Source organism: Drosophila rhopaloa, unplaced genomic scaffold, assembly GCF_018152115.1.
Source record: "Drosophila rhopaloa isolate 14029-0021.01 unplaced genomic scaffold, ASM1815211v1 contig_115, whole genome shotgun sequence".
Classification (NCBI taxonomy): domain Eukaryota; kingdom Metazoa; phylum Arthropoda; class Insecta; order Diptera; family Drosophilidae; genus Drosophila; species Drosophila rhopaloa.
This window is the reverse complement of record NW_025334990.1, coordinates 2,891,776-2,905,286: the sequence shown is the minus strand read 5'-3', so window position 1 is coordinate 2,905,286 and position 13,511 is coordinate 2,891,776. Positions and strand designations below refer to the sequence as shown.

Sequence of the window (13,511 nt, the reverse complement as noted above, 5' to 3'; positions counted from 1 at the left end):
ACGTAAAATCGTTTAAACAAAGTAGGCAGGCAAAGTTTTGTAAGATATGTATATATTTTTGTATGGGTATTTTTTTTTGTAAATTTATTTATATGCCAAGTATTTAATAAAAGTATTGTCCTTTGAGACCTTCTAAACGTTTATGATGTATCCAAAGTGTATATTTTAGTATATAGAAAAAAATATTTCAGTCAAACAACAACAAAAACAAGCGTCAACCATTGACTGTGCCATTAGCAATTTTTGAGCTCTACACCAAATTGAAAATTAAATCAAGCTAAAAATCAAAGTCACTCAGATAGACTTTTCAAAATTGTCCGTAAGAAACCACTGGGAACGCGTGCTGAGGGTGGAAAGTCGCGCACCACCAGAACCAGGGATGCAACGCGCCCGACGCGACGAGATTATGACATTTTCGCTGTCAAGTAAAGTTACAGCTGTGTCGTCTGCTGGCCGCGATTCTGAGCCTGTTATTGTAATTAATTGAAATTTGTACTTTTGGCAATGTTCTCCACCACCACACACTCCGTGGTAAGTCCCGCCTGCGGCATCCCATTGATCCGCCCACCTGACTGCTCTCTCTGTTTCACTCTCCACTCATTTGCTGGCATCGGGGGATTTCGAATGCGATGACAGCCCTACCTGTACCTAGGCAACTTTAGCAGAAAGCCGCACTACTACTCTGTGAATCGAACCAAGCTGCACGGGAGCGCTAGTGCGACGCGCTTCTCCAAGTCCACCCGGAGTCATGACCTCGTGCTGGACCTGAGGAACCTGCTCAGTCGCTCGGGTGCCAGCTTACAGGGCATGGTGGAGAAGGCGGCGCGACTGAACGGCATTCTCGACCGGCAGCTAGTAAATGAGGTGCTAGCCAAGGTAACCAGCATGCTGCCCGCCATGAGGGATGTCCGAGTCACGCTAGAGGAGCCGGCCACACCGATCGGTCGTGTCCAGCTGCAAAATTATCAGTTCGAAGTTTCGCTTACCGGAACAGCAGGTGCTCAGCTCACAGGCGCCAATGTGTAAGTCTATTTACCTTCAATCCCTTCTAAAGGCTCAGGTTAATCTTTTTTCGTACTTTTAGCAAAATGATTCCAACCAAAACGCCAGGTCTTCTGGGTCCGCTTTTCTCCCAACATCAGCTGTGAGTGTACGGAACCAATTTACTAATTATGTCTGAACTCAGCTCTCCCTTATAGAAAACACATACGTGGCTTTAAGACGGATCGCTCCATTGAGGCGGAACAGAAGCGCAATCCGACAATGACCTCCCGGCTAAAGAATGCGCTGGCCAACTCTCCCCAGCGGCTGGAGGGAGAGACACCTTTCCAGGCTGAAAAGCTGAGACGGCTGCTGGCCAAGTCCGATGATCATGGATACAATAATTCGGTATGATTGCAGTCCGACAAACTCTCCAGTTGTACTGATTATTTTCTACTAGGAGAACCTGAAGATTGCCTTTGCCGAGGGATACCTAGCCGCCGCCAACGCCGAAGATTCTCCAAAATCAGGAAAAACAATGAAGTATCTGAAGGTACGATTTCATATTCATTCCAAGTCTGCCCTTAAAACTTGGAAGACCATAGAAGGCCGTTGTCTTCAGTCTTTTAAGTAATTCCTAGTAATTGTCACGCAGACTTTACAGACACTCGTCGTAGTCGTCGTTTTCCTTGGAATATTCCTGAGCTTCTTCACCACCTCCAATGGATCCGTCTTTCGGTGAGCCTCCATGTCAATTTTATTGCTCTTGGTCTGATTTGCCTTTCTTTCAGCAGCATCCAGCTGGGCAACCAGGTGGAGGTGGATCCGGAGGAGATTAACGTCACCTTTGAGGATGTCAAGGGGTGCGACGAGGCCAAGCAGGAGCTGAAGGAGGTCGTTGAGTTCCTGAAGAGTCCCGAGAAGTTCTCCAATTTGGGTGGCAAACTTCCAAAGGGAGTGCTCCTGGTTGGCCCCCCGGGCACTGGCAAAACCCTGCTGGCCCGAGCTGTCGCCGGTGAAGCAAAAGTTCCTTTCTTCCATGCTGCTGGCCCGGAGTTCGACGAAGTGCTCGTAGGCCAGGGCGCCAGACGAGTGAGAGACTTGTTTAGTAAGTGGATCTCCATCTGCGTTAGAATTCAACTTAACATGAATACAATTTACAGAGGCGGCAAAGGCCCGCGCCCCGTGTGTGATCTTCATTGATGAAATCGACTCGGTTGGCGCCAAGCGAACCAACTCTGTGCTGCATCCATATGCCAATCAGACCATCAATCAACTGCTCTCCGAAATGGATGGCTTCCATCAGAATGCCGGTGTCATCGTCCTGGGCGCCACCAACCGTCGTGACGATTTGGATCAGGCTCTGCTGCGACCTGGTCGCTTTGATGTGGAGGTAATGGTGTCTACACCCGATTTCACCGGTCGCAAGGAGATTCTGTCCCTATATCTGACAAAGATTCTGCATGACGAAATTGATTTGGATTTACTCGCGCGAGGTACCTCCGGATTTACGGGAGCAGACCTAGAGAACATGATAAACCAGGCGGCTCTAAGGTGGGAAATTTTGCTCCATGTAGACAAGCTATTCAGATTTAAAAAATGCTTTAAGCCAGGAATCTTATAAAACAAGATTTACCATATTTTCTTTATTTCAGTTTCAAGATAAATAATTTGATTAGAGTAAATAACGTAATTCTTTAATTTCAAAATTTTTACAGGGCCGCTATTGACGGAGCCGAAACGGTGAGCATGAAACACTTGGAGACGGCACGCGACAAGGTACTTATGGGCCCCGAGAGGAAGGCTCGCCTTCCAGACGAGGAAGCCAACACCATAACCGCTTACCACGAAGGCGGTCACGCGATTGTGGCCTTTTACACCAAGGAATCGCATCCTCTTCACAAGGTGACCATTATGCCTCGCGGCCCGTCACTTGGCCACACAGCTTACATCCCTGAGAAGGAGCGCTACCACGTCACAAAGGCGCAGCTGCTGGCCATGATGGACACGATGATGGGCGGCCGTGCTGCTGAGGAACTTGTCTTTGGAACGGACAAAATAACATCGGGAGCCAGCAGCGATCTCAAGCAGGCCACCTCGATTGCCACACATATGGTTAGGGATTGGGGAATGTCGGACAAAGTGGGTCTCCGCACCATTGAGGCGTCGAAGGGTCTGGGCACCGGCGACACCCTGGGACCCAACACCATCGAGGCCGTGGACGCGGAGATCAAACGCATCCTCGGCGACAGCTACGAACGGGCGAAGGCCATATTGAGGAAACACACCAAGGAGCACAAGGCGCTTGCGGAGGCGCTGCTCAAGTACGAGACCCTGGATGCTGACGACATCAAGGCAATACTAAACGAAAGCCAGACGTAGTTTTCCCATCAGTGTAAATTGGCGGAGTCAAAGGATCTAGAGGGAAGACCAGGGGTGGCCTTCCATCGGACATTCAGCTGAACTGCTAAATATTTTTTTGTTACAATATATAAAAAAAAAACAGAAAAAGAGCAAAGCAAGAGCGAGACGCAGACGGACAGTTAAGAAATAAAATGTTACACATATTTAGTTATGTTTTCCATCATCCACGTTAGTATTAAATATTAGTTTGAGTAATAAATCATATTGAAATCGGAGTTAAATTTCGCGCCAACCAAAAATGTGCCCAGATCGCAGAACCTTGAAACGTTGACTTAAATCATAATATTTTAAAATAGTCAGTAGCCAATAGGCAACACATTTCAATCTTAAAATCTGTTTAAGTTCTTGTTTATCTTAGAATTTTTAAAGCTTCCAAAACTGTTTATTTCGGTATTTAAAAATGAAAATAAATCAAATCGAATTTTTATTATATAGTAAACCATTTTTGCAATCCTTTTACCTAAGTGAAATGAAATTTAAATTCATAAAACATCATCCGACCTTGTGGAATCTATTTAGTATTTTGTCGTTCCACAAATGGTATGTTTCGAAGGTTACGTGGTTTTATTTAACGGCAGAGGTGCGGTCACACTGCTTAATTGTCGAATTCCAATTCATGTTTAATTTTTTGCTTAGTAAATTGAGATAATAATCAGAGAAAATGTGCGACTACAAGATTTCAGAGCGAGCCTATACCAAGTTGATATTCCACGCGGCCAAGTACCCGCACCAGGCGGTCAACGGACTCTTGCTGGCCGAGAAGACCTCAAAGGGCACCCTGGTGGAAATCGTGGATGCAATTCCTCTTTTCCATCAGTGCCTCCATGTCACCCCCATGGCAGAAGTTGCCCTCATGCAGGTAATTGCCAATCGCCGGTCAAAAAGTACCAAACCACTCGGATTCGGGCAGCGATGTTGATGCTGAACATTATAGTTGCAAAGCTATTAAGTCTACTATCTCAAACATTTTTCTAAGTCTAAATTTGTAAATCTCGACGTTCAATGATTTTTAATCCATTTTAAAACAAAATAAGAAAGCTTAAGTTATAAAGTAGCAAATTATTTTAGTGTTGAATGAATACAAATCATTTACTTTTCCTAAGTACATTGGTGAACTTACGTGTAGTTGTGTTTCATTCTACTTTAGTTTTAATTTTATTTGCCTTTCCCATCAATAATATTGATAAGTTAAAGATAAAATATTATGCGAATATGTTTTTGAAATTATCTTATACCCCATTATTATTATTAAATCGAGCATTTTTGTGAAACAAAATTATTATTTTAAAAAAGTAGTTCATTTTTATTAAATCGAACATTTAAAATCTGTTATTTAAAAAAAGTAGTTTCGTAAAAAACCCGCTTGTACGCTAAATTACCTGAATAGAGCTACTTACAAATTATAGATCTCCATGAGTATTGACCCAATCAATACCGAATTTTGGGAATAGGCATATTTAACTAATTAAAAAAACGTAAAATAAAAATAGGTTTTATTCGAAACCCATTTTATTTCATTAATAATAATGTAATAATAAATATATTTTCATGCCATTTAATTTGAATTGTTTAACTTTTAAGCTTTTTTGTACCCTATACAAAGAATTGAGTCAAAAACAAAAAAAAATGATTTTAGGAACCTATAGTAAAATAAGTATTATATTTTCCCAATTAACTATGCTTTACGAAACTTATTAATATCTGTATCGGCACTTATAATATTATTAAAGCTGCAAGATAAGTCGAAACCGAAATTGTAAAAGTGACTCAGTTTGTATGGAAATAACAAAGAATTCGTCAATATGGTTTTTGATATCCCATATTTACTTCTTTACTGCTTTCAGATCGATGCGTATGCCGAGCGCGAGGGACTGGTGATCGGCGGCTACTATACTGCACCGGAGAACTTCTACGACAACCAGATCGACAAGACCCCTGCCGCCAAAATTGCGGACAAGATCCAGGAGAACTTCAAGAACGCCTGCTTCGCGGTGGTGGACAACAAGTTGATGACCCTGCAGCACGACCGAGCCGCCGTCCAGGTGTACAGCTGTGTTGGAGAATCTGGCGCCCGGTGGTCAAAGGCCAAGTTCACGCTGTCGCAGTCGACTCAAACGTTGGAGGGCGTATCGCTGCTGCTGAAACGCGGCGCCATGCGCGATTTGGTGGACTTCGATAACCATCTCGACAGCCCAGAGAACGACTGGACCAACGACTTCCTGAACAAATCGCTTAACGACCTGCAGAAGCTGTACTAGTCGATTGTTTTTAACGTACGTTTGTTTTAGTCTAGCAAATTCGCATTCAAGGGAACACGGCAGAATTTCAACCTTGCAATTTAATTTATTGTAATTACATTTGGATTTCAGTAATCTTTAGAATAATGCATATAAGTTAAATAACATTCAACTAATTAATAAATAATCAATTCTTTCATCATGTATGAGTCGAAAGTTGTCCACAGTCCGTGTCCGTCCGTTGGTGTATGTAATATCTTATGTAAGTCCTGTTCCGTTCTGTTTTTGTGTTGAGTAAACCTAAGCGCGTTACAATTATCGTTAATAAATACAGATGAATAATATGTATATAATTTTGCTCTTGGTTTGTCCGGCTTGTAAATTGAAATATTTTACAATAATATTGTAATATCGCGATTGCTGATTATACATAGGTATACATAATACGTACTTAAGTGGATATATCGGAGATCGAAAGTATCGCAAAAACGTTTATTTATATAATTTCAGTGTATTGTATATTTTCATATTATCTGATAGAACGCATAACGAACTCTTTACACCGTACACTAAATGTATAGGGGAACGGGATTGCGGAGCTCGGATCTCCAACTGGATGCCATCCTGCGCACTTTACTCATATTTGATTTGCCACTTAATTGCTTTATGCTTCTTTAGTTCTGTATATGGGGAGTATGCTTTTGTGTATAATATCATTTGCAGAGTTGAGTTATGTATTTGCTGGATAGTTTTCACCCGATGTCCGCTGGAAAGGATGGGCAGGTGTGGGTGTGGTCGAGGGCGTGGGCATGTTATGGGAATCTGTTCTACGTGGGGCGCCTTTTGATTATATCCTAGCTATACAATAGCGCCTGAACACGCAAGCATAATCAGTATGTAAGAGTATGAGGCATATTTTGCTCGGACTCTGTCCACATCGTGATATATCTGGTTTGGTGTGTCTTGTGTTCCGTCATCACATGCTATGTTAGTTGATCTATAAGAATGCAATAGAAAAGGTATGAATCAGTGGAATGCAAAGAGGAAATGGGGAGTGAAGAACACCCAAACGGAAAATGGATTGCAATTTGGAAAAGTCTAATAATGTACGATTTTACATGGGCGTGTGCTACTATCTCTGGGGTATGAGTATGTTATCTCTGAGCAGGTGTAGTGGGTGCTGCGGGTCGGGAAGTATCTGTGTGTGTTTGGGATCGTATCTAGAGTTGGCCACCTCCGATATTTACCATTCCCGCGGACAGAGAGTTGATGGCATCTTCCACCGTCGGCTTGTGTCGATCGATTTTAGATGAGTTTATGGGCGAGAAGTTGTCTACGATTGCAAGCGTGAACGAATACACATATACAGATAGATATAGAAACACAAAAAGCGATTTCAAAGCAAATCTCAAGTGCCAATTACCGAGATCACCACTCGAACTGGAGTCCGTAAAACTGGGTGTGCCCTCTGTCCATGTGGGAGTGGAGCCCTCACCTGAAGCGGGCGGTGTCCAGGCCAATCCTCCGCGGGACCCGTACTGGCTGCTCGACGAAGTGTCCACCGCCAGCAATGTATCCAAATGAACCTCGGAGACGCTAAGGTGGTAAAAATAATAGTTGTTACTCTAAATTTTAAAGAAAATTTTAACTATAAGTTATATAGTTTAAAATAAATAAAAAAAAAATAGGTATTGTGTTAATAAGGGGTTTTGGCCATAAAAACGGTGTGTTATCTTATTAGAATCTTGGATAAATGAATGAATATTGTGTAAGGTATTTTTATTTTTCCAGAAATTCAGCTCATACCTCACGATGTCCTCCTTGTAGGAGCCTCGATAGGCGGGTCCAATGTTCATCTTGCGATCCAGGTAGTAAGACTGCTGGTGCTGCTGCGACTGCTGATGATGGTGGTGATGATGATGGGACCGGCGCCCTATCGACGAGGTGCTGTTCTTGTTCGAGCTGTCCTCGGAGATGTCGTCAAAGGCGGGGGGAGGAGTCGAGCTGCATGAGGGCGTTGTGCCTAGCAATACAATGATCAGAGCAGAACATACAACGGAATGAGTGGCAGAAGTATACAGTAGTAGAAATGTTGTAGAATTCTAATAAAGGGTTGTGGATTTGTGTGGTGGAAAAAGCTAGGTGCAAGCGAGGAGCTACTCCCGTCCCAGTCCACGTCCCGTTGATCCTTGGGTGCCCTCGCTCTCTGGAATCGTGGAAGGCGCTGCCTTCGGCGCCCGTCTCTTTGCCCGCCTCGTCTGCTGTGGAGGAGGATCCTTGGTCAGCTGTTCGGCTGGCAGAGGATCCGTGAGCTTGGGCAGCGGTCTTTTAGGGCGATGAGTCGCCTCCAGCTCCCGCTTCACCTCCAGAAACGCACTGACCGACTGCAGCAGATTGTCCTCCTCCTGCTGGTTGTCGCAATCATCGCCACCGAGAGCCATATCCACGTAGTGAAAGTAGCGCTTCCGCCTCTGTTGACGCTCCAGCTTCTCCTGAACTCCACGCCTTGGCGAACGGTGGCTGGGAATACTGCCCGAGGATCGGGACCGTCCGGTACGGTAGCTCTCCGCTCTTATTGGCGGAAAGTTCCGAACAATGGAGCCCACTGATGATCGCTCGCTGCGCGCCACAAAGCTGTTCTGCCGCTGAAAAATGTCCACATGGTTGAGCAGTCGTGGCGGTTGGCGCCGGAAGCTGCTCTCCGATCGAGCCGTGGAGTAGGCGGAGTGCAGGGAGTCTCGGCGCCTCAGCGAGGAGCTCCTAAGCAGCGCAACTGTAGGCTCTGGAAGAGGAGCAGTTGGAGCACGTAGACCATTGTCCGGAGCATCGAAAAGGTCGTGGAGTTCCAGCCAATCCTGGACGTTGCTGGGCGAACGACGATCTCCGAATCGAGGCATGACCTCGTTCGTTGGCACCTGAAGGGTGTGTATGTGTGCTGGTGCCGGACTGGGATTAGTGGTGTGCGGTTCTGTACCTGGTGTCGTCCGATCCTGGGCATCCTTGCGCCGTGGAGAACCGCGCGGTGGTACTGGCGGTGGCACCCGTGTCTTCAGATTGCTGGCCGCCGGAGTCCGCTGCTTGACGGGCGGAGGTGCCCGCTCGCTGGTGGCACTGCCAATAGCTGGACCATGGGCAGCTACTCCTCCTCCGGCTCCTCCTGCTGCTCCCGCTGGCGTTGGCTCCGTGGTGGGCGGCTTGGATGGCTGGTGAATCTTGCCACTGCTGTGCGAGTGCGAGGCATGAACCGCTGAGAATAAAACAGAGGAATAGCCACATTCGAATTAAGAATCAAGTTGAAGTATCTTAAACTTAATACGAAAAGTCTAAATTAGAAGAGTATACTACAATTTTCGAGAATTCCTTAGCATAAAATAGTTAACTGTAGCCATAATTTACATTTTAAGGCGTTTAATGTACAGTCCCTGCTTATAGCTATACTTTTATTCTCAAGAAACAATACTTACGCCTCGTGACCACCTCGTTGTCGCTGTCGATGGAGCGCTGTATAGCCTTGGAAAGGCTTTTTCTCTTCGAAGGCGAATGCTTAAGCGCTGCAAAAGTCAGGCAAAATCGGAAATTAGTTACAGATGGCTTCAAGAAGTTGTAATAGGAAAATAGGGTTCAAAAAGCATAGCACTTCCAAAGCAACTATGCGAAGAAGCCAAGAGCAGTACGGTTGCGCCGGGATGCCAGGGATGCCGGGGATGTGAGGGCTACTAACGTGAGATTGAGAGGCATGCTTTGGCGTCCGTTTCGAAATCATATTAAACCAAGTGGTAAATACAAAATATCGTTATTAAACTCCATTAAATACTCATTAAAGAAGGTGTAAGAAAAATTTAAGTGAGAGATAATCAAAAAATAAGAGACATCGATCATTAGTTTGTTTACCTATGTAGCTGGTTACCAAGGTACGAAATTTTCTGTGATTCCCTTTGATCTCTGGGAGATCCACTATATGCGTACGTAAGTGTGGGGTGATTGCATTCGAGACATGGTCAAAAAGAAAGCAGAGAACAGAGCGGTTGGTGGTAATTGATTCGATATCGAGAGATCTCTTTGGATCGGCGTCTACTCAGGCCAAGTGTACCATATTGCATTTTTGCTGCACATCAATTGATCAACCAAAATTAGCAAGCTACGAGTGTCTAATGGTGTTCGGTGTGTGAATGTAAACGGTGTGTATGTGTTTTTGGCTAAGTATCTACGCAAAAATGTTTGGAACCGGAACTGAGTGCTTGCATAACTCGGCCAACTGCACACAAAAATGCCTTACAGTACGAGTACTTAGCCCGACTTCCACGCCCGGCCCACTTACGGGAGGGTATCTTGCGGAACACGGTCTTGGCCATGAAGTTTTGGAATCTTTGAGCATAGAACGAGGGCCGGCAGACCGATACGGTTTCCTGAAAGATTCAATATTAGGGGACATCAGCTAAGTTTATGTATACAGAGTAATAATTCTAAAATTATTTAAATTTGAAATTATTTAATATAAAAATCTTATTAATAATATTAAAGGGAAAATTATATATATTAATTAAAGCCTCTATTATAATAAGAAATTTTGATCTACTAATCTTACCCCATCGTGTATGATGCTTTTGAAAGTGTGCTCCAGTTTCTTTTTCAGCCTGTAGGATTGCAGAATGTCGATAATTCCAATGTAGAGCAGCAGGCGTTCGCCTTTCTCACTCCTCGCCGGAATTCCACCGGGTCTGTAATTGGGTTAAATGATCATATCAGATCACGAGAAAATATATAAGGGAAACTGTAATACTCACGGCACATCCTCCTCGTCGTCGATGGGTTCACTCTCCGCCTGAATGCTCTCCATGGCCGTGGAATGGGCCACCAATCGCTGACGATTCACGGACCTATATGCCGCACTGGGTTAGCTCTTTAGATTTCTTCTATATTACCCGAATGTTGAGATACTCACTTATTTCTGCTGATGCCCGTGGCCGCATCGCGATCCTTGCCGTCGGCATCCAGCGCGTCCAGCGGATCGTCCACATCCACGTCGGAGTCCTCGGCCAGCGGAGCTCTCAGCGGTTTCCTTTGCTCGCTCTGCTTCTCCCTTAGTGCCACGTCCAGGTTGTGAACGCCGAGAAGCAGGGAGTAGTCCATGATCTTGAAGGACTCCAGTACCGTACAGTCGCGCTGAATGGTCTTGATCAGTGCGGAGTAGGTCTCAGCCTCCAAGAATATGCCGTTCGGATGCTGCTCCATGAAATCGAGGTCCTTATACGTGGGCGACTTCTTGGCACGCTCCGCCTTGTTGGCCTTGCGCTTGAACGTGGAGCCCTTTAAGTCGTATTTCAGGTGCATCCTTACGGATGAGGGCAGCAGATTGTTCATAACCACCAGGCGAATGTTTTTGGCGTTGCTTGTCTGCAGGCAGTACAATCCGAAGAACTTTGGCAATAGAGTGCGCGGATTTTGATTAAGATTCATATAGTAACTGTAATAGGGATTACATTTAAATAATTTGTCTGCTAAAAATGGTAAGAACATCACACCCACCCAGGCAGTAGTTTCTGTAAGAATTCGCCCTCTTTATGTTGCACCGTTTTGATGATGAACTCGTCGTCGGTTGTCAGGTAGAATATAGAGCCGGAAGCACCAGGATTGGACAGTTCCCGAAGCGGGCACGTGCACATGGACATCTGCAAAGGTTATCCATTAGTTTCTGCGTATTTTCATCACGATATTCGCATACCATAAAATCATCTGGCTGGATGCCGAACAGATCCCGAAAGTAGCGAAAAGCAATAGGCGCGTAGATCTTGTATCTGAACTCGCTGTAGTGGTGGGCAGGTGTAAGGCTAGAACCCTCTGGCGGAAAGGTGATGCTCTCGATTTCCCAGAAGTCCATCATAAGTAGATCACGCTTGGGCTTCGAGGCTAGGCTGCCGACCTGCGATATTTAAAGGTTGATTATAAAGACCTGATTTTTGTAAGGAAATCTATTAAGATGTGATGAATTTTTAAAGTGAAAAGCCTTATATAGTCAATAGAAACAATTATAAGACCGTGGGTAATTGGTAGTTTTGAAAGTATTGAGATTTTCTATTAAAACACAGTTCCTCGCCTTTTCTAAGTTAAGCTAATGATTTAAACATTAAGAGGCTATCAACAATCAATCATTTCAAAATATTAAACAATCTTAATTATTTATCAAATTATGTTTAAGCTAAATTTATTGAAATAGTACATATTTTGTAAAAAAATTAATTTTGGGAACCTATGGCCTAGTTTATTTTTAATCTGAAGAGGCTTAGATAAATAATTTATGTTGTTTCAGTTTTTCTGACACCCAGGATAACTCCTTAAATATATATCCTAAAAATCGAAAATGGCATGGAAACCTAAAGTGGTTGTGAATCACCTGATTATAAAATAAACATATTGAACCTAAAATTAAGGAAATAGATACTTTTAAGATGTTTTCTTATTATAAAGGGTGCACAAATTTATGGGCTCAAAATATTTTGAGTGATACTTTTTCAGACATTTCGTATCTCTTGCTATTTTTGTTGCACTTCCAAATAATTGTCTACAATTTGTACTAAATCTTACAGTGTGCTGGATTCCCAGTTGAATAGAGCCCATGATCTGCGACGTTTGTATCTTCTTGTATGTAATCTCGCCGCCCTCGCCGACGCGTCTGTGGCCAATCTTGCGCTCCTTGTCCGCCTTGCTGGCCGCTCGCATCGGTCGGTTGCCCAGCTGGTTGATTGGGAGGTATTAATTGATTGACCCGATTAGTTTGGATTGGAGTGACCTCGGGGGCATGCCGGATGTACTTACCTCGGGCGATGAGTTTCCCACATGGTCGGTGGAGGCTAAGGAAAAGCGGGCAGAGTTTATTATTAGGAGTCATGTTTAATTCAGGCCATGACGCAGTCGCCTGGTCAATCACCGCAACTTGAACTTGGACAGGCCCCTGGCCGCCCAGCCCCGACTTTCTTTTGTTATCAATCCGAAAATATAAATATGAACCGATGGAAGTCCGTCGTCTGACAAGTGCGGGGGTGGATTCACATTCACGCTTCTTCCCTCACGCGAGACACATGCGCCAGGGGCACTTCCATTTGCCAGTCATTGATTTTTTTTTATTTGGGCGCTGGGGAAAATGAGGTGACAGTGGCTATAGCTATAGTTACCATTGCTGGGCTCCGCCAGTTTGGCCTGCGACGCTGAGGAGCTGTCCATGTCGATGGTGTTGATGGTGTCGCCATCGCCGGAGGCCATCGTGCTCCTCCAGGTGTCCTTCTCGCTTCGCACCCGTCGAGGGGTTCACTAGGACATGCTGCCCGGCGGAGATTTTTAGCTATTTCAGCGCTGTCCTCAAGTTTTGCGATCTGCTGGGATTATCCAATCAATTGGGCTAACTGGGGGGCAGAAACCTTGGCTTTCGTCTGGCGCTGGCGTCAACGTTTTCGCTGTCTACGATGATGTGTTGATGGCTCCTCTGCCACTGCTGTCATTTTCACTGCATACTCATAGGCATATTGGAAGGCCTGGAAAATTTGCCTGCTGGAAGCGTGTGCGCAGGAACGCGCCCAGGGTTGCATTCACAGCCAGTCTCGATTGCGGAGTATCCGCAATATATTTAGATCTTTACTCAATTATGATAATTCCGATGTGACATTAAAAGAAGACAAAAATTTAAATGCAATCTGTAGTATTATTATTAATATTACATTTTTCTCATTATGTAAGACTTATTTACGATCTCATAGATAGTGCCATTTTTAGTGGATTTATTGCACATCCAACATTAACTTATATTTTCCGATCAGTTCGTGAACAACCATTGCATATTATTTGGCGTACTAATGGGATAGTCAAATATAAACAAAA

General features: G+C 44.4%; 3 protein-coding genes across 10 annotated transcripts; 2 read left to right on the top strand and 1 right to left on the bottom strand.

The window, feature by feature from the left end:
* Positions 1 to 202: 202 nt before the first annotated feature.
* LOC108053142 (ATP-dependent zinc metalloprotease YME1L) lies at positions 203 to 3,548 on the top strand. Of its 4 annotated transcripts, none has more exons than XM_017135730.2 (9): positions 203 to 531; positions 637 to 1,022; positions 1,085 to 1,144; positions 1,200 to 1,389; positions 1,442 to 1,534; positions 1,637 to 1,719; positions 1,773 to 2,089; positions 2,145 to 2,535; positions 2,700 to 3,548. In XM_017135730.2, exons 1-9 carry the CDS (start codon positions 505 to 507, stop codon positions 3,361 to 3,363), a joined length of 2,211 nt encoding a protein of 736 aa, XP_016991219.1. In that variant the 5' UTR covers positions 203 to 504; the 3' UTR covers positions 3,364 to 3,548. The 4 variants fall into 4 exon arrangements, with proteins under 4 accessions (XP_016991219.1, XP_016991221.1, XP_016991220.1 ...); XM_017135732.2 differs by having other exon boundaries at positions 205 to 531; positions 1,646 to 1,719; XM_017135731.2 differs by having other exon boundaries at positions 205 to 531; positions 1,776 to 2,089.
* A 424-nt stretch (positions 3,549 to 3,972) lies between these two features.
* Positions 3,973 to 5,848, top strand: LOC108053141 (ER membrane protein complex subunit 8/9 homolog). Its single transcript, XM_017135728.1, has 2 exons — positions 3,973 to 4,264; positions 5,250 to 5,848. The coding sequence occupies exons 1-2, from the start codon at positions 4,067 to 4,069 to the stop codon at positions 5,661 to 5,663; spliced, it is 612 nt and encodes a 203-aa protein (XP_016991217.1). The 5' UTR covers positions 3,973 to 4,066; the 3' UTR covers positions 5,664 to 5,848.
* LOC108053139 (phosphatidylinositol 4-phosphate 5-kinase type-1 alpha) lies at positions 5,729 to 13,135 on the bottom strand. Of its 5 annotated transcripts, none has more exons than XM_017135724.2 (16): positions 12,812 to 13,135; positions 12,456 to 12,490; positions 12,225 to 12,374; positions 11,365 to 11,562; positions 11,169 to 11,311; positions 10,585 to 11,106; positions 10,427 to 10,531; positions 10,228 to 10,360; positions 9,961 to 10,048; positions 9,534 to 9,596; positions 9,107 to 9,193; positions 8,617 to 8,889; positions 7,449 to 7,665; positions 7,066 to 7,238; positions 6,890 to 6,975; positions 5,729 to 6,639 (listed from the first exon to the last, which is right to left on the bottom strand). In XM_017135724.2, exons 1-16 carry the CDS (start codon positions 12,897 to 12,899, stop codon positions 6,631 to 6,633), a joined length of 2,370 nt encoding a protein of 789 aa, XP_016991213.1. In that variant the 5' UTR covers positions 12,900 to 13,135; the 3' UTR covers positions 5,729 to 6,630. The 5 variants fall into 5 exon arrangements, with proteins under 5 accessions (XP_016991213.1, XP_016991214.1, XP_016991215.1 ...); XM_017135725.2 differs by having other exon boundaries at positions 10,427 to 10,519; XM_017135726.2 differs by lacking the exon at positions 6,890 to 6,975.
* Positions 13,136 to 13,511: the final 376 nt, after the last annotated feature.